The 26,979-nt window shown below is 39.0% G+C and overlaps 1 protein-coding gene across 5 annotated transcripts; it reads right to left on the bottom strand.

The window, feature by feature from the left end:
• Positions 1 to 1,154: 1,154 nt before the first annotated feature.
• On the bottom strand, positions 1,155 to 23,838 carry SLC39A8 (solute carrier family 39 member 8). Of its 5 annotated transcripts, none has more exons than XR_007631826.1 (10): positions 23,616 to 23,838; positions 16,739 to 16,907; positions 12,641 to 12,810; positions 12,048 to 12,170; positions 10,734 to 10,901; positions 5,475 to 5,682; positions 4,798 to 4,982; positions 3,366 to 3,405; positions 2,473 to 2,596; positions 2,100 to 2,241 (listed from the first exon to the last, which is right to left on the bottom strand). XR_007631826.1 is itself a non-coding variant. In XM_050338378.1 (9 exons), exons 1-8 carry the CDS (start codon positions 23,790 to 23,792, stop codon positions 3,367 to 3,369), a joined length of 1,239 nt encoding a protein of 412 aa, XP_050194335.1. In that variant the 5' UTR covers positions 23,793 to 23,838; the 3' UTR covers positions 2,104 to 2,241; position 3,366. The 5 variants fall into 5 exon arrangements, 2 of the variants coding, with proteins under 2 accessions (XP_050194333.1, XP_050194335.1); XR_007631828.1 differs by lacking the exon at positions 3,366 to 3,405 and adding an exon at positions 3,468 to 3,614 and having other exon boundaries at positions 23,616 to 23,837; XR_007631827.1 differs by lacking the exons at positions 2,473 to 2,596; positions 3,366 to 3,405 and adding an exon at positions 3,468 to 3,614 and having other exon boundaries at positions 2,096 to 2,241; positions 23,616 to 23,837.
• Positions 23,839 to 26,979: the final 3,141 nt, after the last annotated feature.

Here is a 26,979-nt window from a genome sequence, read left to right as displayed (position 1 = left end):
ATTAACATGAAAAAGAATATGAAAGTCTTTCGCTCAACTAATTTTTCAAGCTTTTTAGGGAGTAACTTATTGCAGTCTTATTTGTCACAAAAAAACAGTTTTTTGAGTGTTTGCACATGCTTCTTCCTCACTGGATGTATCTGCAAAGTCTAGGAAATCATGAGAGTCCTAGAATTGGAACAGATGTATTTAATATGTACTGGGCAAACAAGTAATAATAGCAAAGATGTAAAGACAAACCTGCCCATACAGAAATCAAAAAGTTTTCTTATGTACTAAATACCCAATTAGCAGAAAAGACAATTTGGTTTCTGACTAAAGCACTACGTGGAAAATCAGACTGTTCCATCTCTGCTCTGTGATCCAAAAGTAGGTTATTTCAATGACTCGTTCGCCTCAGCTTTTCCTCCTTAGGGAGTCTCCTTTGCAAATGTTTGGATTTAAAGGTGGAAAGTACCATACAGGTATCTTCTCAAAATAATCTGATGAACTAGAAATGGTCAAATTATTTTAAAAAGTCAATGAACATTCACAGTTACTGTAATAAATTATTGTCATACACAAGAGTAGCATTTACAAAGAGATTATATCCAAGGAATCAATAAAGAAGGAATTAAAAGAAAGACATGGAGTGGGAGGATTCTTCTTCACAGAAACTTAGAGGGCACAAAGTGACTAATAAATGCCTTTTCCATAAAGCAAATGTCACTGGCTACTATGATTGCATTTTAACATTTATAATGTATTTTAAAGTAAGTATCATTTACAACTTCTGTGCAGAAGAACAGACACCTAGTTATTTTCTCTAATGTAATTACAGATGAGATTCATATAAAATATTAAAATTAATCCTTTACCTGGTAGAAAATACATTTTAATAGAGAATTAAAAATAAAATATTTGTCCTTTCCTACAGCCAGGAAATACATCAAAAAATAGTATTTTCTTTGAAGCTGTAAAACTTGCTTAAAAATCAATCAAAAATGTAACTTACTAGAGAAGAACTTTTCCTTCAAAGCAAAGTGGTGATTGAAATGGACTATATATTTTTATGAATTTCCTTGCGCACATCTTATAACACTGGAGGTGAATTGTTTATTTCAGAAGAACTCATACATATAAGCATGATTTTAGAAAGGTCACATGCAACAGACTGAGATAAGAATTTGTATATTTTATTATCACTCACTTCCACTCAACTGCACATGAGGAAATTATTCAAATTACAAAAAAGCTTACTGGAACATTGATTTCAGCAGGATTTTTTTTCTAAATTTCATTTTGTGAAACTAAAATACTGATTTTTTTAAAGGGAATATTTGTGAAACTTAAATGCAGAAGTCTATATTTTCATAGAATACAAAATGCTTGTACATTTTAAAATGCTCAATGTTTCTAAAATATTATGGAGTTGATAAAACAGTCATAAATTTAACACAGGTTCCCTCTAATTAAAAAAAGTGGTTCTCAAAATAAATCAACAATTCCCTAGTGCACTTATAAAGAGAGAAGATCAAAAGCAGGAACTGGTATCTTTCCTTCCAGTGTTAATTAGTAATTAAAAATCTTAGCTTCATTAGTACTTACTCTGAAATAGTTTGATTTTTTTTTTTTTTTTTTGGAGTGGGTGGGGAAAGGGGATGTTACACTGTTACACAGACAAATTCTGCAACAAAAGTCATGAAAATTGAAACTGCTTGCCTTCATCACAGTTTAAAAAAGTATATGAAACTCTATTATTTTCTTTTAAATACACATCTTCCTTGTACTCCTCAGCTTTCAGTTGGTCCTGAGTTGCATGTATTGCATAATTCTACTGGCCAAGTAACATCCTTTCGCTATGACAGTTCAGATATGTCTGATAATTTTAAGTAGAAACAAAAATACTAGCATCATTTTTTTGGCATCGTACAGAAGCTGACAGCTCCTGTTATTTGGATTGACTGCAAGTCCTAAAGAAGAATTTCCTATATTTGGGGCAAGAGGGGCAGGATGGGACTGGTCAGTAATGAATGTCCCTTTACAGATTTCAAGTATCTTCCATTTGCAATTTACTTCATGTCTTCAATAATGATTCCGTTTTCACTTGCATTATCACAGCTCGATATTTCCTGCATACAAGGTGATCATCAGTATAGCAGTAAACCCCGTTAGCAAACCAGCATTCTGAATAAGGAAGAATGTAAGATCCATCTTTCTTCCTGTCACTTTCTCCCGCAGCATATCATTCATCTCTGGGAACTGAAAAAAAAAAAAAAAAGGATATTTTTAGGTAAGTATTGCCATCTCGTGGTAGCGTGCTTAATTTAAGGCATTAAGAACTGAACAATATTGCTACTTCGGACTGAATATTAGAACTAACAGAGCATGAAGGCAGTCATGGGAACAGGCTACCCTAATTACCCTGAAAAGCTACTCCACCAAGGATGGTGAAATGAAATGGTGTCTTCTTCCTCTCTACTGAGATTTCACCTGGTTGTCTCTCATGCAGATTTTCCATTTTTGATTCCAGCAGTCTCCTAGTTTCCAACTGTTGGTTATTGTGTTGCTAGAAGCAGCTGCCCTTGTATTACTAAATGTTGTGTTTCTTCCTTCACTAGTATAAACAGAGAAATCCTTGTTCAGGAAGTGCAAGATTAGGATTGTTTTGCTTTATGTAAAGGCAAAAGAAGTGAGGATGAAAACACAGACAACGCCTCAGAAGCAAGAAACGTTTTACATGTAGAAAGTCTGGTGGGCTAGTGAGGTCAAGCAAGGTAAAAAGAAGACTGGTGTGAAAGTGGTGGTAACACATGCAATTTTACATTACAGAGCAATGAAGGGAGTCTTCATTCCGTAACATGCATTTTAATGGTAGCACAATAGCAAGGGATGACTGCTGTGCTGCTGACTGCAGAAACAAAGGTACTTCCTCTCAGGTGATGGCAGAAGAGCACAGGCAAAAAGTTCCCTGCATGGGATGATTCAGGGTATGCGTTTGCTGCAGATAAAATCAACTACAGTAGATTTTGACAAACATACTCAAATAAACTTTCTCTTCTCCAGTTCTGCTGGGAGTAGTACAACCAGAATGCAATGAAGACAGTTTATTTCAGTCTTAGTTTGGAAACCTTCAGGCTGGGTGACTCAGAAATGGTATCATTGATCTCACAACACAAAAACAGCCGTTGAAGGTAACGCAATTCTTGAAGAACAGGCTAAGGTTAGCGGGAAGTGGCCAAACCTTCCCAGAAATCGTTCCAGAGCTCCGTAATACTCTTGCACAAGAGGCAATGGCAGCAAACCAGATTAACTTCATGCCATACAACAAGGCTCATTTGTGCACACACCTCAGTGTACACATTCTCACCTGCCCACAGCCTCACCTCACAGTGATCCTGTTGGCAGAGGTGGCAGATGCCAATACTGGAAGGGAAAAGCACAGCAAAAGGAGAAGGAGGAAGGAATGACATTCCGGTTAATCCTACCTGCTTCTGGACAAGGAAACCAGAAGTGTGTGAAAATCATAACAGAAAGCAGAAAGCCAGATCTCTGTACAGAGCACTTGAATACCCTATGTCAGACTTTTCAGGGGGAAGAAAAATTCAGATAGGTAACTGATACAATCCAAAAACCTATAAAAAGAGAAAGAGATTTTGGGGAGGAGAGGAGAAGGAGAGAGACAGAAAGGATCAGAGAGACCAGAACAACAGATAAAAATAAAAAGAAGGTTACCTACTTTGATGGATTAATAACAAATTTGAGCCACTCTAAATCTATGCCATGAATTTTACTCATCATAATTCAGTACATTACTATTCATTATATAAGAGTGAAACTAAATGAAAAGCTCTAGCAATCAAGGTACTACGAACTTATAAAATAAACTACTTATATTGTTTCTTTATTCTAGGAGTATTACTTAAATTCTATGCTATTACAAAAACTATAATAGCATTTAATGGAATAGTCACTGTAACTACATGACATTTCTTGAACACACATAGAAATAAACTGGAGACTTAAATCTTTTCAAATTCAGGCCTCACTCTTCCACTTCTATATTCAAATGGATTCTCATGTGGCAGGTGTAAACACCTTTGCACCTGCTGCATCTGTTCTTACAACACTGAAATAAAAACAATAAAACTTAAAACTCTTGAAAGACGTCTCTTTCGCTTATATCTTCTAGCATACTTTGAAAAATACATGATAGGCAGACTATTTTGCATAGAACTCAGCAAATTTTTTAGTCTGAACCTTGAAACTGGGGCTGTCACTGTTTAATTTAAACCAGAACAGAATTTAAATCAGGTTTTTCAGCTAAACAACCCCAAAAATTATCATGGTGGTTACAAAACACCTTTCATTCAACTCAAAACTTAATACTTAACTTCATTTTGTTTACCTTTCTTTTTCTGCTTTTCTTTCACAATATGGTTTAAATAGACAAATGAACATTTTAAAGATAAGGCAAAATACTCTGACACTTTAAAATGCTGATACAAAGTATTTATTACTCTTTAATGAAACCATTCATGAAAAGCTTGTCCCTCTCTAAAACTCCTTTTCAGCAATAACATGATGAGCCATATTTGTGAAGTGAAAGACTTCCATGTTTCATGAACAAACATAACTATTTGTGCACCCCCACTAAGGGGATAATTGCTGATTTAACATCTAATAATAATAATAATAATAATAAATAGATGACACCGGCATAAGAGCAAGAAAGTACTAAATTCTACTGGAAAGACTTGGTGCAGTCTTTGTTTTCTTGCAGATTAAAAAATAACTGAAAATGAAGTTATAACTCACCATATCTGCCAGAGAGATGTACAGGAACATTCCACCAGCTACAGCAAAGATGATGTTAGGAGCAAAGTTGTTGCCTACTAATATACCAAAAGCCAACCCAATGTAACAGGAACACGCAGACAGAAAATTGAAAAACAGAGCCTGGCGAGTACTCATTCCTGCATTAAGCAAGATGACAAAATCCCCTAGAAGAATAAAAAAAAAGAAAACCATCTTCAGAAAGTTATATTGTGTTTATTTTCTGATTTCAAAGGACTTCTGAAGAAAAGACATGATTTGTATAACTCCCTGTTGTTTTTCTTCATTCAAGTACATGATGAGGATTTCCCTTCAATACTAAGGAAACTGATATATTCTAAATAAATAGGCGATGCAAGATTGAGCTAAGAGCATGGGAACACATACCAACTTACAATGATTTTTGTTTTTAAAATTAATTCATATGACAGTGTATGCAATATATATGAACAGGATAATTAACACCTTTCCAATATACAGTCCCAGCTTCCACCCACCTGCACTAGGGAACTTCCTGTGCCAGATGTGTATTTTGATGCTTGGGAACTTCTTGATGAATATTTTTTCCATTAATTTGTCTAAACTTTCTTTCAATCTATGCATAACCTCCTACAACAGTGACTTCCACAGCAAACAACATGTGCAATGAAGTTCCTTACCTAATTCATGAGGAAACTCTTCACACAAGATGGCTATGGAGGTACTAAGCCCTTGAAGCAGAGACAGAGTGAAAGAAGCTCCAATAGCCAAACCATCTATGAAATTATGTACGGCATCACTCAGTGTTACCATCCAAGCAATGGTCCCAATCTTTGACAGTGGACGCCCATTAAGACACTTGCATAAGCTGCTTTGGGTGGCTTCTTCCTGGGAAAAAAATAACACAATAAAGCAATTACATGAAACACTGAATAAAGAAGCCAACAAATCAATGCTTCTGTCCTTAAATGAATGCCAAGTATAAACTAAAGGGCTACTGCATACAGAGATCAAATTGCTTGGTCCAAGAAGCAAAAGGCACAGGTAGCAACACCAAATGTTTTCCTTTTCAGCAAGTTAACATGGAGGGCCCAATCACCCTTCTGACTACAAAGCTTCATCTGAATGCCCTTCAGCTGAGACAGCAGTTCCAGCCATAGTGGTCTGAATGTCTCTCTGGAGTCTCTGTCAGGTAAAGAGTGTCCCAGGGCTCCTCACAGCCTCCTCAGCCACTGCAATTAAGCATGTACAGCCAGAAGGACCTGATCACATTGACTGACAGCATCTGTATTTAAAACACAACTTCCAGTACATCATGCTCTCAGAGACACACCTGCTGCATAACAGCCAGGCACACATGAGTATAGACACATTCAGATATTCCATAAACTTTATTTCTCATTTTGGGCAATGATAGTCAAATCCAGCTATTCAAATTAGTTTCTACAAAGTGAATGTTTAATAAAAACAGTAGTGGATAATTCTGACTGTGCAACTTAAAGGCTCAGAGTATGAAATCAACAGGCTAACATAAAACTGCAATGCACATACACTCCAGGGATCTCACTAATTCCTCCCAAAGTGGAAGTAATTTATGCATGTGGTGCCACGAAATAATGAAAAACCTGAAGCAGATAAAAGGAACTGCCATTTTAGCTGTGAGCACAAACTAACCTCCCCTAAAAACTTCTGGTGATCCATTCTGTTAAATTTCTATACACACATAGTGTATTTACAGAATATTTGCAGGCATTATAGTATTTCCCCCATTAAAAAAAAATATTTGCTTATAAGGCATTAATGAGTACTCACTGGAATAACTAAGCAGTAATACATACATCTGTGTGCCTATAGACATACTTATCACAGAATCACAGAATGGAGCAGTTTGGAAGGGACCACAGTGGGTCATCTGGTCCAATCTCCCTGCTCAAGCAGGGTCATCCCAGAGCACATTGAACAGGATTGTGTCCAGATAGTTCTTGAATATCCCCAGTGAGGGAGACTCCACAATCTCTCTGAGCAATCTGTTCCAGTGCTTGGTCACCCACATAGCAAAGAAGTTCTGCCGCATATTCAGATGAAACTTCTGTGCATCGGTTTCTGCCCATTGCCTCTTCTTCTATTGCTGGGCACCACTGAGAAGAGCCTGGATCCTTCCTCTAGACATCCTCCTTTCAGATACTTGCATACACTGACAAGGTCCCCTCAGTTGTCTCTTCTCGAGGCTGAACAGGCCCAGCTCCCTCAGCCTTTCCTCACAAGAGAGATGCTCCACTCCCCTCATCATCTTTGTTGCCCTCCACTGGACCCGACTCCAGGAGCTCCATGTCTCTCTTGTGCTGAGGAGCCCAGAGCTGGACACAGCACTCCAGATGCAGCCTCACTGGGGCTGAGTAGCAGGGCAGGATCACTTTCCTCAGCCTGCTGGCAGTGCTCTTCCTAACACACCCTGGGATATCAGTGGCCTTCTTGGCTACCAGGTCACATTTCTGGCTCATGGACAGCTTGTTGTCCACTGGGACCCATACAGGTCCTTCTCTGTAGAGCTTCCCCAGGTGCAGGACCCTGCAATTGTCTTTGTTGAACTTCAGAAGGTTCTTCTCTGTCCATTTCTCCAACGTGTTGAGGTTGTTCTGAAGGACTGCACAGTACTCTGAGGTATCAGCCACTCCTCCCAGCTTTGTATCATCAGCAAACTTGCTGAGGAGGCATCTTCTCCTTCATCCAAGTCACTGATGAATAGGTTAAACAATACTGGGCCTGCTATCGAACGCTGGGGAACGTCAGTAGTGACAAGCCTCCAACTAGACCCCGTGCCACTGATTACGACCCACTGGGATCTGCCATTCAGCCTGTTCTCAATCCACCTCACTGTATGTTATTAAAAACAACATTGCAAACTGTTTGAGTTTTGCCATATGCAAATACTACCAGGAAACTGAATTTTGAACTACAAGGAAATACAATGATCAGTAAATTCTTACAAAATCTCTAATGACAGAGCAATAAGGACTGTCTCATGATTTGCTCACCAGACTCTTATCTGACTACATTCTTGTATTAGGAGCTGTCTTGGGACAGGACAAAAGTTCAGGTCAGGAATTTCCGAGTCAGATGCTTACTGCACTGTCTGGAACTCATAGATAATAAAGCTTTGCTTGAGTAGTGCCAAAGCTACCACAAAACACACTTACAGCTCCTATTCAGTCCATAGGAAGTTCTGAAATTATACTTTCATGATGCAAAAATGAACAATGGTATTAAAAAATTGGGAGTTTCCCTGATGACTCAAACACATAGTTTTAGACTTGTACTACATGCTTGCCTTTAGCTTTTGAAAGCTTTCCTCTCAGCGTTTCATCCAACACAAGCAATGCCAATCACGTTTCTGGGATGATTAATTTGTACCTGTACTGTTTCTGCTTGAGATAGGACCACTTATGAGTAATAGACCAATTCCACCAATTCATCCAGCTCCCTGAGCTGAAGATCTGCTCTCTTATGTTATTTTCTGTTCCCTGGTGACCATCCTTCAAGCTGCCTATGAACTGGTGGAGGCACTGTTTTGTAGATCATCTTAATTTCTGCCAAAAAGACATCATCTTTCTTGCACATGTTTCTAGTTTCACTGAGGAAAGGGAGTTTGAGACAATGCACAGATTTTAATTTGAACAATTAACTCATTTTTTCTACTAGAAAGGAACATTGTTCACATACACACAAACAGTAATTATTTTCTGATAAAGCAGCAATATTAATCTCAGGAAATTGTATTTTGAAAAGACATGTTAGCAACTTCTATTATACATGAGAAAGAGGTGATGGTTTTGTTCTGTAAAAACTTTCTATTACCAAAAAATCTCATATCAAATGCCAAGCAATTCCATAAAATAAAGAGTTTTATGGAAAAAAAAAAAAAAGTTTATTAGGATGAAACTTCCTGAAAGAGCAATGGAAACAGTGAGCAAATAATACAGATGAGCAAAAACATCGCTTGTACGTACTTGTTTAAGTTTGTTCCCACCAAAGCACAGTTGGTTGTACATGGGAACCATGCCTGTGCATATGGCTTTCTGAGGGCTGTGATGGCACAACTGGCTTAGCCACAGGACTAGGTAAAGGACCCATTTTCTGGCACAGCTGAGAATTCCAACAACAGCCCAAAGCAGAGTATATGTACAATACATATAAAATTCTGATCTGAAGGCCTTTTTAATGAAATAAATAATTTACAAATATACATGCTGGACTTTCTATGCGTCTAATAAAAAAAAAGAACATTGAGTAAGAAGATACTATTAAGAATTAGCTTATTCTTAAAGATCACTGAATTAAAGATCACCAAATCTTTCAAAATGCAGAAATAACTGTAGTTTAAAAACTAGGAGGCAGTTTCTGAGAGGTTTCTGCAATAGGTATATGGCTAGCTGCCATTTACTGTGTAGTTCTGAAGTATCATAATTCTTGCATGTGATCTATTGTAGGTAATGTCTTGACAACTTCTCTAAATCATGTAAAGTACAATGAAGTTGCTTGTCTGGATTTATATTCTGAACTTCACTACATTGTGTGTCCCATAGAAGAAGATGAACGAGTAATACATATTCTTCATGTTTAAGATAAGGCAGACTACTGACAAAATTACCCTACAAATATATAGGATTTCAAGGCAAAAAAATGAACAGTGTCTGTCTCTGCTGGACCATTCTCACTTTTTCATGGTAGTTTAGCAGACATCACAGAAGATATGCCAGCTAAGGAACTCTGTAATACCCAGCTGGACTATCAGGTTTGATTTTTATTAATTATTAATTCAGTTCTGTATTATTTGTATCTCTACAGTTTATGGAAAACCAAAGACGTCCTTGGTATTTTTCCTCTTCTAGACACAGGGAGTTTTTTTAAAGGTAATGATCTCTCCTTCGTTCCCAAAATAAAAAAATTATGCAGAGCCTCTCTTATTTTATCCCATGATATCTCAGATTACTATTGCTATTTCTAATGCATCTCTGATTCCCTCAGACAGGAACCAGACGTGTCCTTTCGTGTTCTCTAGAAATGCCCACAGGACCAAGAAGGAATACTGACACTGACTCTGGGGAATAAATAAAGGCCACTGTAAAGTTTTGTTATACAACTCTAGCACTCTGCACTCAAGAATACAGACATTTCAGCAATTTGTTTTTGAAACAACTTTTCTTCAAAGTTACTGTTGTCAATATTTCAATGCATAGTAGATACAAACTTTGGGTAGAGCACAAAGGAGGTTTCCAAGGTTGCAATTACTGCTTCAAGTGAAAACAGAAAGTAAGTGACTAATTAAACATTTACTCTGGCAGTCAATCTGTTCTGGCATTAAAGGAGAGAATATAGCTGGATCCCCACGGCTAAAACAGTTACCACACCTCAGCACAGTCAGGCATCAAATTCCCTCCTTAAAGACTTCATGATGATTTCTGACGATGCTGTGTTTGGCCTATTTAACAAGCAGGAGATTACGAGAACACATTAAAATTCTCTTAGGTATGTGTTGGCTTATGCCAAAGGATTTCTTCTTTTTTTCTTTCTTAAATACTACAGGCCTGTAAAGTTGAATGCAGACTTACCCTCATGTCATTACCAAACTGCCCCAAAACACCTCAGCCACACTGCCCTCCCCTGCCCCTTAATGACTCTGAAGACTACCTGGCCCCTTTGAACCTCACTGGAGGAGGACAAGAGTAATGATGGCTTTTTTGTTGCTACCTGCAATATCATAGAATCGTTGGGTTGGACCTGTAAGATTGAGTCCAACCACTAACCTAACACTACCAAGTCCATGTCCCAAGTTTACAAAAATTTACAAAGGTAATAAAAGTTCATACTAACTCTCCCCTCAGAAATGCTTATATAATTGGCAGGAATACCATAAAAAAAAATAGACACAATTTTCATACCTGTGCTGAGACCACACTGATGCTGTCAAAACCAAGATTTCCATTGCTCTCTATGACGGCTGAATTTGCGTAACACGCCCCCCCATTGCTGGATGACAGTGGTTTGGGGGGGTTAGTCTTATCCTGAGAATGATTCTCTTCACCATTTTCGAAGTAATTATGGCCAGTCTAGGTGACAAATAAATAAGTAGGAGCTAATTAAAACAAAAGCATAAGAGCAAACATAATAGAATAGAGACAAAAAGGAAAAGGTGGGTGCATCATACTCTTGCTGCCTTGCTTTCAGCACCAAGTGATTGTTGAAATGAGCAGCAGTAAACATTTCAAATTTTAAAGGAACTCCAAATGTATCTAAGTTCCTCACTTATCTCTTACTTTTAGCTAACCAGAATACATGTGGGATTTTTCAATTTTACACCTTTATGTAGAACCTCCCAAGTCAAACACCTAACTGGAAGTGACTGACATTTGCTAGTTATTCATGGTTGCTTATCAAATAGAGCATATTAGCCTTTGTCAATTGTGTACAAAAATAAAGAGTAGCAAATTTGGTTTTTCTATTTTAGCTATTACTAACAAGGGGTAGTTGATCATCATAGTTTTCAGTACCAGCAATACTTTGGGAGGGGGGACCTTATAAAAGTAGGACAATTTCCTTTTGCAAGTAATGAACAGAGGACCAAAATTCTCAGGTGCCCTTCTCTGAGACAAACTCTGCCCCACTGATGAGAGTACACAGCAAACAAGTACTCTGATATATGGGTAGAATGCCTGCAGAGTACTGGGCAGTAAGAGGTAACTGCAGTGTTCACTAAAGCAGGTCTGTGTACTAGAGCATGGGGAAACACAGAGCTGAAGTTACTGAAGGAGAGATTCAGGTGCTATCAGCATGGTTACACTTTGCAGATGACTGAGAAGGTATAAATGTCACATGGATTTCTCCCGACAAAGGGAAGACTCCATGGGCAGACTCCATTCTCTCCAGTTCTTATGTATTTCCATACTTTTCTGATGTGTTTAGCTATTACACCAACAACTTGGTTGTTGAGAGCAACTGGAGCATATTCCAGTGAGAGCAGACCACACTCACATCTGGGTTCTATTCCCAGTGCTGCTTGTAACTCCTTCAAAAAGTGAGGTTGCTTCCCCTATTCATATGGATTTTAAACAGATATATCAGAACATGCAGTAGGGCTGAATTCCTCAGATAAAATAGAAAAAAACCCACACATTTTATTCAACTAGCAAGTATCTCATAAAATATGACAGGTACTTTCAGGCAAGGCTTGTTCAGTTAGTGATAGGTTTCATTACCTGGTTATAGATCTTTAATATCACTTTAAGAATCCTTTCCACAAAAAAGAGAATATAGAATCCACCAAACACAGCAACTGCCTTCTCAACATAGTTATCTACTTTCGGGTCAAACCCAAATGCCTAACAGTGAAGAAAAAAGCAATGAAAATTAGCCTGTAATCTTAACACATTTCCAGAAAAACAAACAAATGCCACACCACACAGATATCTGTTTATTATAAAATCTGTCTCTGTACCCACCACCAGTTTCCATGAGCTGAAACTGAGAAAGATCCTGATCTTTTACATTTTTTTAACTTGGATTAAATGTTAACAGTGTAGCCCAATAAAGTTCACTACAGTTTTATCCAATGCATTTCTCTTTCTGTCTAAAGGCAGAATAGCCCTTGGTCTTCCCCAGTGCACAACAAGACAGAGATCTTGATGGCTCTGACTCATCCCAGAAAGGGATAATAGCTAATGACACTAAAACCCACACAAAACTCTTTGGAGACTACAACCCACACACAGAACCCCACAGCAGCATGCTTCTAAAATTAATACACTTTAGAAACTAGTATGCAAACCAAATAATGATTCTCCTTGCTTACCTCTGGAATGAGCTGGAAAATTGCATTAGAAAAGAGAGTACCGATGGCCAAGCCCACAAAGTAAGTTAAAACCTTGGGGAAATACGACTTCTTTAAGAGAGGAGTTAAAATCAATCCCAGAAGTGATGCGAAGTTAATGATGGTCACAGCCAGGAACCCAAATCCCCAAACTGTGGATAAACAAGGAGAAATACAAAATATTTCAGTGTAACACCCACTTCAGTCTGCTTGTGATTTCTCTAATTGCTAAATTGTAAAAATGGAATTGGTAAAGATAGTGGTTCCTTGATTGAATTAGAAGTCACAAGTATATCATTCTTAAGTTAAGATGCACACCTGCAGAAAGGAAATATCTGAAAACACTGTCTGCGACTACCATGTTAAAAATGGAAACTGTGCTAGAATAAGTACATATATCGGGGCTAGCCTATTTGCTGCTAATATAAACCAGGTCTCTCTACAGCCAGTGAAGAGTAATAATTAAGGCTTAGGCCAGTAGTTGAAGTAGCTATAGCGTACAGATAAGACAAAACTTGTGACTAGTCCCAGAGTCAGATTCAATTGCCATTTACTTCTAAGGAACTCCAAGACAAGAAGTCTACTGTCTTGGCTGTACTAGATACAAAAATCCTTCCTGACAATGGATGACTCCTTCAAATCACCCTGAAGGGGTATCTTAGTTCCTAACACTCCTCCCTCCCCCTCTTATTCAAAGTTCTGCTGGCTGAAAATGCTGCCCATAACTGCTTATCAAAGTGGGGTGACAGATAGCTCATAGTTGAGACAATTATAATAGAGACATGAAAGTGCATTAAAAAGAGGTTCTAGGTTCAAAAGGAAGGACATGCCATTTAGGTACACAAGGGGGAAAACCTTTACTATGAAGCAGTATGTGCACCAGGGTTCACCACAACATCGTTTCCTTCACCATAAGCATAGTCTCAGGTTTTTCATGTTCAGACACCAGGACTTGCACAAATCTGTATCATAATAATTCTGGAGTCTGAATTATAGGCTGGGGAGATGTGGTGTGGTTGCTGTTGTTGCTCATAAGCATCACAAAGTCGTGCCGCTATGCATGATTGCTGTTTTTCCCAGTGACATTTCAAGTCACTGTGAATACAGAGAAAAGCTTTAAAAGCTGCACTGAAGAGGTCCACAATGGTGCCTCAAGTGATGCCACAGAACCACAAAGTTATCCACACAGACAGAGGGTTTGTCTGTAAAAATTAAGCACAAATAATAATCAGAGCCAACACCACGTTGCCTAGATGAGAACAATTTGGTTTAATCCAGAACGCTGTATCATTATAAGCTTGTGTGCACATAAAGAAGTCGCATGGCAGAAACTAACAGATCAGATCTGCAGCCTAACTTTTCTGGAACACAACTGGAAAACACAACAAAGTGGATTACTCACCTGCTGGAATGGCTCTGTTTTGTTTGTACAGTATCACAATTTTTATATATAATGATATTTATATAATGTCAAGAACAGAAAGCGTTAGAAACATTTAAAGTATTCGACGAAGGTATATCACTACTAATTAGAACATTAATTTACCAGTTTTGAGAGAGATATACAGAGAGCAGGAAAAAAACACAACTAGATATGGGTAGATTCATTAAGCTACAGAGGAGTTTATTTTCCATTAAAATAAATGACAATTAAGCTTGTAAATATCTTTTTGAAATCAAATTTATAAGAAACAAATGGGTCTGCAATTGTCATCAGGAGTCAGAAACCACTGTTCACAGTTTGGGATTACTGCAGAAGCAGCAGTCTCAGTTCAGTGAAATGGACATCTACACATATTCTACGCAAAAATGTACATTTTAAACCGAGTTAACAAAATAAAAAAGTAACAGAATTCCAAGATAACCAATGTTGCCAAAGTTCCTGCATTACAGACTGTATTTCACAATGCAGTATGCACTGCTGCCTTAAAAATTATTTTATTCACTAGGACTCCATCTACACTAGGGTTTTCGTGAGTTCATGCATCTCAGAAATCCGACTAGTCTGACTTGATATGCCAGGGCAGGGCACTCAGGACACACACTCTCTTCCCCTGAGACTGGTGGTGCAGTCAGCTTTTGCCAACTACTATTATTCTTTCTGTCTCTAGAACTGCAGACCCAATAAGGAGACAGCCAAGATACCCAAAGCCTGAAGAAATCCAAAAAATATAATTCAGGAGTGCAAGTAAGGTGGCCTCCTCAGAACATCATTGCTCAGCATTGCTGCTTATAAGAACAAGCAGGCTCAGGCTCTTCTTTAACCTTGGCCTAGGATGGAGAGGAAAAAAGTGCATGAATACCTTTCTGAAGAAGTCAAGTAAAGAGCACAGAAAGTGTTCACCTGGGACAGAAGGAATGCCGCTGGGAACTTTGAGCTATTTCACACAGCTCTATACACCTCCCTATTATCTTTCAGAGAAGCAAGGAAGGGAAGGACATGAGTGTGCCCCTAAGGTCAGCTAGGTTAGATATGAGTGATACAAATCCCAAGAAAAAAAAAAAAAACGTAATACATGTTGCCTTCCAAATTCTACTCTGCTTCATCAGCACTTATTTTTTATTTCAAGTAGCTGTTCTGTAAAGCCCATTGTATTGGTTACTTCCATGCATCTTGTCCATTAGTCTTTCAGAAGACAGTATATCGTTAAGTGAATGGGAGTCCCTGGGGAGAAAATTCACATGAGCACAGATATAAACATGCACAGAAGATTTTGCTTCATGGGCAGGTAACTGAAATCACCTGATGCCAATGCTGTTGCAATACAGATTCATTTTGTGACGGAGTGGGGGTGTGCATAAATCAACAGCTGCATTTGGCATAGGGCCTTCCTGTGAATTTCTGTTCAAAATAGGTACCACTATGTGCCACAGCCTCATACCCTTGTGGTTTAAAATACTCTACATGGGCCTTGCAGATTTCTTGCTCTGCAGCCAAGGGAGGGGCAGGGAGAAGGCTGCCTTGCTTATCTGGCTACTGGACATTGCTTCTGAGCTGGAGGGATAAAAGAAAAACAAGAGGGATGGTCTAAATAGCTTAGGAGGCTAACTGTAGGTCAGGGATACCATGTATAACCTACTTAAACAGTTCCCCCAAAACAAAATGAAAAAAAAGGGAAGGATAGATGCTACTCTCTGTTGCAGATATCACAGACTTCTTGGCAATATGTGTCTTCATATAAGTAATTTAGAATGGCCATGGTAAATTGGTGCCATGATTTCAGTGATTACTCAAGTAGAATTCTAATCTTTCACTGACACAGCTAAGCTTTAGTAATGACCTCTCATTCTTAATAAATATGATCACGTATATTAATCGGACTGTTATTAATGCTAGTATTTCAAAAGTTATGAAAAACACTTTTCTATCTCTTCTCATAAATGCTCATTAGGCAACAGCTCATCCGCACTTCTAACTTTTAAATTTAATTTAGCTGACCCTCTTGGAGTAGTAAATTTATCCGTGATGCTGAAGCAAATCAATAGGTCATTGTATGTTTGATTCTTATCAGTGCAACAAGTTACTTCATTAACCAGCTGAACTTCCCTGTCCTATGTTTTTTACTGCACCATACAGTTCTGTGCACAACAAATATGGAAATAATAGTAGGAAGAAGAAAGTCCAAGGCTACCTAGTCATGCGATGATATTCGACATGGAGGGGTCATCACAGAAGAAGCAGGAGTCAGAATTTGGAAGGAATATTTTTACTCACTAAAACAATCACTGGCTCCCCTGATGTCATGACTCCCACCTGCAAATATCTCCACTCAAATGCAGCCCGCTAAGTAATTTTACCTTGTATTGCCTTGATACATGCAAATTCCACTAAGGTGATTTCCCACTGAAAATCACCCGCACAAACTTCCCTTCCGAACTCCCATCTTCTCTCCTATTAACCAGTGAGACTCCATATGTTTGTTTAGATAGTCTGCTGACCTGAAACAGCATTTTATGGTTCCACTTTACAACCATATCCTCTTAAACAAGACACTCCTGTTATGCATAGATAAATGCTTACTATTCCCCTAAGGAAACCCCACTCCAGTAACAGTATTAATATTAATTATATTAACTAACCTTGTAAAGAATCTGGTTTAGATGTATCCTCAAAGTTTTCCTGATGATCACACGGGTGAAAAATTAGCTGTTGCAAAACAGCAGGACATATTGTAGAGAAGCTGGAATTTGATATGTGACTGTTGTTTGGTATCCCATGCAAAGAAAAAATTTCTTCACTAGTCAAGCACTGTAAGAAAAAGGGATTTTGCCAACTTAATATATTAGTGAAGGCACAAAAATTCATACATTGAGAAATCCAAGAATTACAACATCAAAATACTGTAGTGCGTTTTCAAGGAAACCTACGCAGTGTTTGTATGCTGTGCAGGAAAGCACTGTGATTGCTTAATGTGAGGCAGAAATGATTCAAAATACTTTAAGTAAGATAAACCAGAAATCAATATAACATATTTTAAAGAGACATTTGCAAATCTTACGCCCTATGAACCAGGACAGTTAAACTCTACAATATATTTTGAAAAATAGCTTCCAAGTAAATAAGAAAGCATGTAATTACAAAATAATTTCATTTAAGAGCAGAATAAATACATTCAAAATCTCAGTGACAGAATATGTCAGAAAATGACTGGTAATTCAGTGACAGCTTATTCATGCGAGTGACCACTTCTGGGTTACAACAACACTTCTTATTTATATCCCCCATTAACTACTTAAAAATGGTCTAAAGTTTAGCAGCACTCAGCATTTTTCATTCATCTTACAGCAATAACTCTTAACAGCAAACACTGTTTTGTAGACCTTTCCTGTACTCCGATGGGATACACTCCTACTTTGGGTCTTCACTTTGCCTTTAGCTCAGGATATAACAGTGTCTGATGGGTTAACAATAAACATACTCGGCAGGGCTAAACCTGGCCAGGGCAGGGCTGGTTCCTGTGCTTGTCACTTTCAACCAAAAAGATAAAATACAGACCAAGAAATATTGTAATACATACATCTACCGAAAAATTGAGTGGTTTTATATTAAACGTTCCAAAGTGTTGACGTCTTTCACCTAACACTTTCTGTTCATTCACATTCTTTATTTCCTACAATGATAAGGAAAAACTGTTCTTTTTTTGGATGTCAACAAAAATGATTTGGCTTATTGCTGCACAACAAACACACACCAAGGTTAAGTCTCGGGAGCAAAAAAGTCAAATGTTTTCCTTCTATAGAAGACATCAATTACAGCATAACTCTCCCTGTAGCAAATCTCAGTTGCCAAAGCAGAGCACTGTAAGTCTTAGCAAAATAAAAACAAATGTTCACTCCCTGCTCTTTTCAGTTGTGCTACCCTTCAGATTCTATAGCACTTCTCCAATAATTCAACATTATTATTTATGAAGCCATTTCCTTCTAGAGACAAGCTTAAGCAACTGCAAGTCATTTACTTCAACTTCTGTTTCCATTAATAAATAATTTGGTAATGCCGTCCAAAAGGTGAAAAGCATGTGCACATCACTTAAAAATTACTCTATTTGATTTAGCTTGGAGAAGAAGAACATGCAGGTCAATTCAAGCAACTTCAGCTATATTATAACCAGGATGTTTCTATCCCTCCTCTTTAATTACCCAGCCTAGCAAAGCACTCAAATATATGCTTGAACTTAAACATAAGTATAAATTTTGTTAAGGCCATGAGACCCTGAAGACTCAAATATACAGAAGCAAAGTATGTATAATTTCATCTTTCAACATCAATGCTAATGTCAAAGAAGTATCACATATGAAATATATATGACTTGATAACAGAAGACTTTTTTGGCATTAAAACATGTTGCTCCATTTAATCTTGGTGGAAGTAATGCATGAAGAAATCATCACTAAAGATACAGTCTTTTACAGACTGATACCAAAAGCCCTGGAGTTTTCTAAACTGGTTATGCACCTAACCATTTTCCTGTTGACTCTGCGTTACAGAATAATTCAAAATACATGGCTAATATGCCCATAGTGAAACAAAGAGAGAATACTTGTGGTCTACAGGAACAGTTCCTGCATGGTGCTTATTACTGGCTCATAGAGCCATTCCTGGAACCTGTGGTGAAAAGCCCTTAAAAAAACAAGCCAGTAAGAGCTTAGAATTTATAACATAACTATCTCAAAGAGAAATCACCTTTAACTATCTCATTTCTAGAAATACAGAATTAATTATTAGTTTTTTAAAACACCAATACATCAGTATTAACATTAGTTCACAAAAATCCAAGTGTTGTAGGTAGGAAGACAGATTATGGAGAGAAAATAAATCAGACACAGCATGAATTAGTTAACTTGAGATTTATAACTTTGCCCACATGCAAACACATAAGTGATAAAAACTATTGGACAACAGCTCTTTCATATGAAATTGAGAAACAGCATTTTATTTAATTACTATTATTATTATTTTGATAAGGGACAAACCTAGAGGATAATGATTCTTATAAATGATTCATTGTTATAAGTCACCTCATACTCTCAGTAAACTCCTACATACATCCAAGAGCTTAAAAGCAAGCTTGCATGAGTTCCCTGGCACAATTAAAGGATTAATTAAAAGACTAAATCTATTAGAATTCTTGAACTGGAGCAATGCATGTTTGCACACTGCAGAACTCTGCATTTATCTTTGGAGGATAAATAAATATATTAACACATCCGCACTGCTGTAAAAACATGCAGTATTTATTTTGTAAGACTGACAGATGATCTCAGCAGAAAGAAAATTTAGCCTCATGGAACAGGGGACTGAAAATGATGTCCTGACTCACCAAGTTCTACTGTTATGTCTGTCCCCTGCTATTCAGTAAGACTCATCACAGCAATCAGGTGAGGGGACTGGCTGTAATGTTACTGTCACCCAGTGTTTAGTAAACAACTGCAAAAAAAGGTATAACAAAACTGATTGTCCTTGAACTTTTAAGAAAATGTTTTTAAAAATGCTTTCATCAAAACTGGGGAGGACTTAAGTCAGTACAATTTCCACAATTACAAAATATTCAGACGTAGAAAAATTAAACCATCAACTAGGTTATTCAAACATACGCTTACTTTTATCCTGCTAAGGCTTTCCCAAAAATGAGTGACCAATATGGGATTCCTCTAACTGGAAAAATTAAAAGATATGACAGCAACAACCATCTTTTAAATGCATCAGTCCCTGCGTTCTGCTGTGTTCTTATCGTTGCTCTGCCTGTTTTATCTGCAGCATTCCACATATGAAGTACGAAAACACCCAACAGCATCCTGGACTGCAGTTTCTAGATGTTGCTAGATTAAATACCAGCCCAGCCCTGGGCTGAGCAAAGGGTTCCACAGTAGCAACAGCAAAGAAAGAATGCAGTGAATGCTTATCTAACCAGTTGGTTTTTTTTTTTTTTAATTTAGTCTGAGGCTGGATAAAGCAAAATAGAGACATACAACCATGTCTTCCTCAACTTACTTGTAACAAATTAAATCATCTAATGCTAACGTGGTGACAACTTTTTGTCATACAGCTAAGAACAGGATGGTGCTACAAGACGATCATTCCTTCAATAAGCAACATTCTAGGAGGAGTCAAACCAGATGAGGCTGCTTGAATGCACTTGTGTGCTTTAGGGATTTCACACACACCCCATGATCAAGGCAGCTGTTCATGCTGGGAGCTGAAAACTGTCCTTAAGTGCTGAAATTTGCTGAGCATATTGTAGGAATAAGACACTTAGAGGGTAGAACAAGCCTATTTAGCCTCACTGGTCAGGCAACATCAGATCATGGTGTTGGATCAAGAGCCCAAGTCCCACTCTCTCTCCATTCTTTAAAAAAAACATGAGTTTTAACTAGTGAAACACTACCAAAAAAAAAAAAAAAAAATCAAAGCAGATACTAGCCTGGTTCTAGTCTATCTGAAATACTAAAGTTACTCGATTTTGACTCGTCCTGAAATGTAAATTAATTATAACTGATTATTACTATTATTAAAAATTTTAATTACATTTTTACATTTTTACATTTAAACCACAGTATTCAGCTCTAACGTCTAGACTGGTACAAATATAGATTTGGAAAAGTCAAAGAAGGAAACAGGAGCATGATTTAAGCACCTACTGACTACATCAAAACACAAAATAAAGGTGATGTTAACAAGCTTTCTTTCCAATGACCATTTACCTTCCATGCATTTTTGACCAAAAATCTTGAATGTGTCATTTAATCCCTTGGTACACATGTATGATTACCATACTACAATGAACCCAAGGATAGAAGATTAAGTGTGGTTTCATGCTTTTACATCTTCCTAATAATGTAAAATACAGAGTGCATAACCAAGCCATCATCTGTTAGACTGCAATTACCAATTTTACCCCTGTTAGTAGGTCTAAAATGTGGGAGAATTCCACAGGAAAACGTTAAATAGCAGCAGTGACCAGTATTTGAGTTTTCTCAGTTACTACTTATTTCTCTGACAAGAAGCCTGAACTTATATATTAAGAAAAGGTGATGACAGAAAAATTGAAGAGCAAAGAAAATATAAACACACAATAAAAAGAATTATGAAAGTTCATGATGAAAGAAGAGACCAAAATCATAAGAAACTGGAGACAGTTAAATGCAAAATTCCAAGAATACTCAAAAAGTGTGCCTTTTATTTCCTCCTACATAAAAAACAAAATCAGCATCTTCACCAGTTACCATAAAAGCCTACATGAGTATATGCTCAAACACCATCATCAACAAATTAAATCATTTTTCTATTCTCTCTTATCTTTTCAAGTCAACCTGGTATCAAAGGAAAACAGAGAATAAGCATCCATCTTCTTCTGGCTTACACATCCAGACTTTCAACCTGAAAAATGAAAAATCTGAAAAAGAAAATGGATCAGCTTCACTGGGAGAAAACTTACAGAGACTGTTCCTTCCTCCAGGTGCTTTTATCACCTGTCCCTTACAGATCAGCTCTTCACTAAAAATTCCTTCAGGTTTGGCTGAGGGACTCTCTGAAGAGTAGGGGCATGTTATCTTGATTCAAAGAAAGGCCTGGAATTCATCCCATTAGCTCTGGACACAGAATTTATAAACTTAAAGTCTAAGATAAACCTTGTGTCTTTCTACAGTCAGATGTATATGCAGCCTGAATGGATTCAGCCTACTTGGAAAGACCTGAGTCACTCTCCAGAGGAATTCACTTTCATCTGTAGAGAATCAGTAAAGCTGAGGTCTCTGATACCTTCCAACACCCAAATTTAGGTTAGGTCACTTCATGGCTTCTGTCATAACCAGTAGACACTCAAAATTATCAACTTGTAAGCACAAAGAGTCACAGAGTTTAAAAATACTCACATGGGATTTACTTGGTATGAGCATGCATTTGCAAGCACCACCTGCCCAAAGTCATGGACATACCTAATATCCATGAGGGATCAAAGATCAGGAAGAAAAAAGCACTTGCTTTAGTGGTACAAGCTGATGGAGCAGCTGTAAAGTCATTTTTAAGAAAGAATACAAGTAACTCAGCAAAAAAAGTATACACATTTCAGTATGGTACCTACATATTATTCAATATGGGCACAAAGAGAACAGGTCTGTAAAAACAAATTGTTTCTGTTAAACTTCAAATTACTTATTAGGAACATGCATGTGTAGGAAAAAGAAAGACCATCACTTTTTTTTTCCTCTGTGCCTTGTGCCAAAGCCTGTGTACGAGAACTACGTGCTTTTGCAGAGGGAAAAACTGAAGGACTGAGGAATCTGCCCATTTCTATGGCCCTCTTAAAGAAAGCTCCTTTTCATAGCCACACTGAACAGTGAAAACTTGTATTTAGCATGTGTGGCTGGGAATGTTTATGTTTTTAACACACTGTGTCGGAACAGTGTTCAATTTGTGAGATTTGAAAGCAGGGACTCCTGCAAATATTGCTATGCTTATACTGAATACTACATTAATTTCAGTGGCATTAATTCCCAATTAAACCTTTCTAACACTAATGGAGGTTGTCCAAGATTTGTCTCCTTCACAGAACAAGAAAAGGAGCTACTACTCCAAATGTTAAAAAACAATTTTCGAGGTCCTAGATCCATCCCTCTTCTGTTTATTAGGGAGTGGAATCAAACCAGACCAAACAGTCATTTCTACTTTCCTTTCATTTTTGTGACTGACTTTGTGTCCCTGATGTCTGAGCACATGGAAATCTCCACCAGCCTCAAAATTCCATTTCAAGGAAACAAACTTAGTCTAGGGCACTAAGATATGTGAAATTACACACACTTTAAAAATAGCCATGAGATCAGAGTTTTGTATGAAGACACTAAACAGAGTAAAAATATTTTCATGAAAAGTAATATTCCAGTGATAGTAAATTAAACATCAGTTTAAAAAAGCTTTTGGTAGGTTAATCGATGAATGTACACTTTTTACTCAGCTTAGACGAAAGATGTGAAAATTTCTGAAACACTTCCTTTACACAACCAGACCTGTCTGTACAATTGAGTTTGTGCTGTCTCATGACAACTGTATTTTGAACAAGTCCTGAAGATCTGCTTATTCAGCTGCCGGAGGGGAAAACTAGCTGATTCTCATACGCCTTTTGCTGTTGTCCAGATGCCATTTAACCAGGAAAAGTGCCACTCTAAGAGCTGAACAACGAGGAGGGAGAACGAATGCCAGGGAGCAGCAGTTCACTGATGGACGGCAGCCTCTCCCCTGCCGTAAGCTGCTCTCACCATCGGACCGGCACCTTTGCGCGAATCCCAGACCCAGCGCCTCGTAAGACATTTGCTCCCTCCCTCCCTCCTTCTTTCCCGGCTTCCACACGAGGAAACACCACGGCGAGCGAGATTTAAGACACCACGGCGCTGCCCAGCCGGCTCGGTGCCCCTGTTCGCAGCCGGGCCCTCTCCGCTGCCGCCGGCGGCGCAGCCCCCGCGGTACCTGGTTGTGGTGCAGGTGGTGGAGCGGCAGCGCGGAGCCCAGGGCGGACGCGGCGCCCAGCTGCTGCAGCAGCGCCGAGAGCTGCGCGGCCGACAGGCTGTGGTTGGCCCCGAACACCCTCAGCACGTCGTCGGCGAAGCTCGTCGCGGCCGCCGCGCGTGGGAGCAGCATCTCCATCCCGGCGGGACGCGGCGAGTGTCGCGGACGGCGCTGCCCCGCCGCGCCTCCCCCGCCTCTGGGGCTCTGCGGGGCGGGAGCGGCGCCCGCCCGGCCCCTCCCCGGGGGCCGTGGTGGGGGACACGGGGCGGGCGGCACCGCGGCGGAGCCCCCGCGGCTCCGGACGGGGCGGGCGCCGCTCCCCCGCGGCGGGAGCCCCCGGAGGGGGCCGTCCCCGCTGCTCGGTCCCCGCCGCCGTGTCGGGCTGCTTACCGAGCGTCAGCGTAGCCCCGGCCGAAGGTGTCGTGGGGCCGACCGAGATGGCCCCACGCGCGGGCAAAGGGGGAGGCTGCAGAACTCCCGGTTGCCCCGGTGCAGGGGCCAAGGGTCACACAGCCACCAGGGTCATTGCCCCCAGTGTGTTCCCAGACATATATCCAGCTTGCCTGCCTGCCTGCCCCCCGATCTGCCACGCAACACCCTTCCCCACACCCACCTGCCCTGACCCACGGAACGCCGCAAGGGATAGTCGAGGCCAAGGTCCAGGCACTCAAGTATGGCCCTTGCCGTACACACCTCACCAACACTATCTCCGCAGCCGAGGCTCTGGACCTTGGAATGAGTTGTTCAGTTGGCAGCTAGTTAGGCAACCTGCTTCTCTCAGGCCCCCTCCCTTCCACAGGCTGAGACATGGATTTGTGTCTGGTCTGCCTTTTTAGGAAGGATTAATGCACAAAAAAAGCATGGGATTTCGTGTACGCTTTTAACAAACACAGAAACTTGAGACTGGTCACAGGTGTAATTCCTGGGGTCTATCACTCAAGTGGTTTGGATAAAAATCCTCCCACTGCAGGACAGCAGCTCCAGCTCAGTGGAGATATGTACTATTAAGTTATTCTGTAACTGCCTTTTACAAAAATTCTTATATATCCATGTAGTGGGCAGAGACAGCATGCTTTTAAAGAGTTGTTTATTTGGTTTTTTTTTAACAGATTCTCATTTAGATCACTGTGTAACTGTGCTGAATTGCATGAGCTGAGGCACCGTCCCAAATTCCAGATTTCCCGAAACCAGAATTTTTTACTGTGTGTGCCAAGTAGTCTGGGTAACAGCACTATGAAGAAGGCATGCTTAAAAAGCAGCAAAACTCATTTGGTTCAATTCTTCATAAAAACCTCTCATGCCACAATGCACAAAGTATCTTGCGGGAAAAAAAACCACCAGCAACATTAACCCACTACTGGGAGGTGGAGGGTGGGGGAAGAATGGTGGGGGAGGAAATCTAGAAAGAGCTACAATCATATAAATTCTGATACTGAAAAATCTGTCACTTTTTCTGAATTAGAGCCTAGATAGCTAATATATTTTCACCCTTCCCTCTTACTTGGTTGGTGGCAGCTAAAACAGCCTGGGCACAATCTGACTGCACGTTGTTCCAGATGTCCTCATCTGTACTGGTTATACCACCAACTGTGCCTGAAGATGCTCCACCCTACCCACCCCTTTATTTGCATGTGCATTTTGGCTCTCTTCCAGAGAAATCAACTTGCTGCTAAGGGAATTGCAGCAGCAATGTCAGTGGCAAAACTGGCACCTCCTATACTTTCTTCTTTGGCGTGTGTATTTCTAAACACAGCTCTAGTACCAGTTGATTACTGAAGGCATTCTGAAATTTTAAAAAGTCCTGATTTGAAAAGTACCTTATGGCCAGTAGATAAACTTGTAACAACTGCAAGCTGGTTGTAATAGGTCAATCAAAACAGGTTGCTGGTTGTATTAAAAAGATTTGAGTGCTCTGTTGTGCAAGGACAAAGGGTTAATCTCAAAATTGATTATTTTAAGACTTCCTTTTTATCACTAGAAGAAATATAAAGGATTATTTAAATTAATGTAATTAAACTCATATTTGCATAATGCTGAAAAGTTCAAGGAAGTCCTGGATAATGCCATTAAGATTTATTCTCTGTTGCCAATCCTTGGCAGAATGAAAATCCTGCTTTATTTCTGAGACACAGCCAAAATTTTTCCTCAAGGGGTGATGCATTCATACTGCTCTAGTTTAAAAGAAATAAAAAGTTTCTAAACTCACCAACTCTGAAAAAGCCTGCAAGAACTAGCAGGGCATACTAACAATAAGACCAGACGTCATGTACTTTTCAAACAGTATGTATAGCACCTGAAGAACAATTCCAGATTTTGTGTATATTCTTGTGATGTTCATACCTAATCAGAAAGTCCAATCTTTGTTCATGTCAAGTCTGATAAATCTTAGGCAAATAATAACAGAGCCAAATGCTCTTTCTCAAACTGAAAGAACAATCTGTTTGTACACTGTAAACCAAGTATTTCCCAACAGTACTTCACGGTCCTGATTCACTATTGTTTCGTTCCTGCTTTTCTTACACCCGTGTGATGTTACTGCTACATTTAAACCACCACAAAGTGCCAGCACACCAGATGGTGACTGGCAGTGGGCAAGACGACATATAATCACCTTCTCCAATCTTATACAGGGCCAAATCATCTCTGAGATGGGTTTTTCTTAAGAAATTCAGTGAAGCTCTAGCTAATTACATTAAAGCTAGCATGATTTGTAATCATATGCGTTATGTACCTACCTCAAAGTAAAGAAGAATCTTCTCTGTCTATTGTCATTCAAACTACTGAAATAAATCTATTTGAAAATAGCGATCATATAAAATGCTGTCACTTGGCAGGTAAAAGAGACACACCCATCCCTTATACTAACATTTGCACCTTTTTTTTTCCTCTCAGCCCTTAGCTGAATTAACTATTTAAATAGGATTAAAAAACTATACCCTGTAACTAAATACCCTTGAATGAAATGGCATATAGCAATGGATATTTTAGGGGAAGTACCTTTTGCACATATTTTCCCTAAGTGATTCTCTTCACTTAGTGATGGTGAACCACTTCACTTAGTGATTCTCTTCACTGGCGACTGAATTCTCAGCACTTCCATTTGTTCATTTTTAGCTTGGTGAGGTAGACTTAAACACTCGCAGCCACTATACCTTAACTTCCAAAGACTCACATTACAGCTTAACAGCATGCTAAGACAGACACTCCATTTTCAACATTGCCAGCTCAGGAATCTTGCAGTTCTCCTCAGTTCTGTGCTCTTGTAAATACTGAAAAGGAATTCTGGCATTAGAGCTCTAGAGAGACAGTCAAAGTGTCCTGTGAA

The sequence above is a fragment of the Myiozetetes cayanensis genome, unplaced genomic scaffold (genome assembly GCF_022539395.1).
Source record: "Myiozetetes cayanensis isolate MyiCay16 unplaced genomic scaffold, myiCay2020 scf7, whole genome shotgun sequence".
Taxonomy (NCBI): Eukaryota; Metazoa; Chordata; class Aves; order Passeriformes; family Tyrannidae; genus Myiozetetes; species Myiozetetes cayanensis.
Note: the sequence above shows the minus strand (reverse complement) of the source record. Positions and strands in the feature narration are given on the sequence as shown.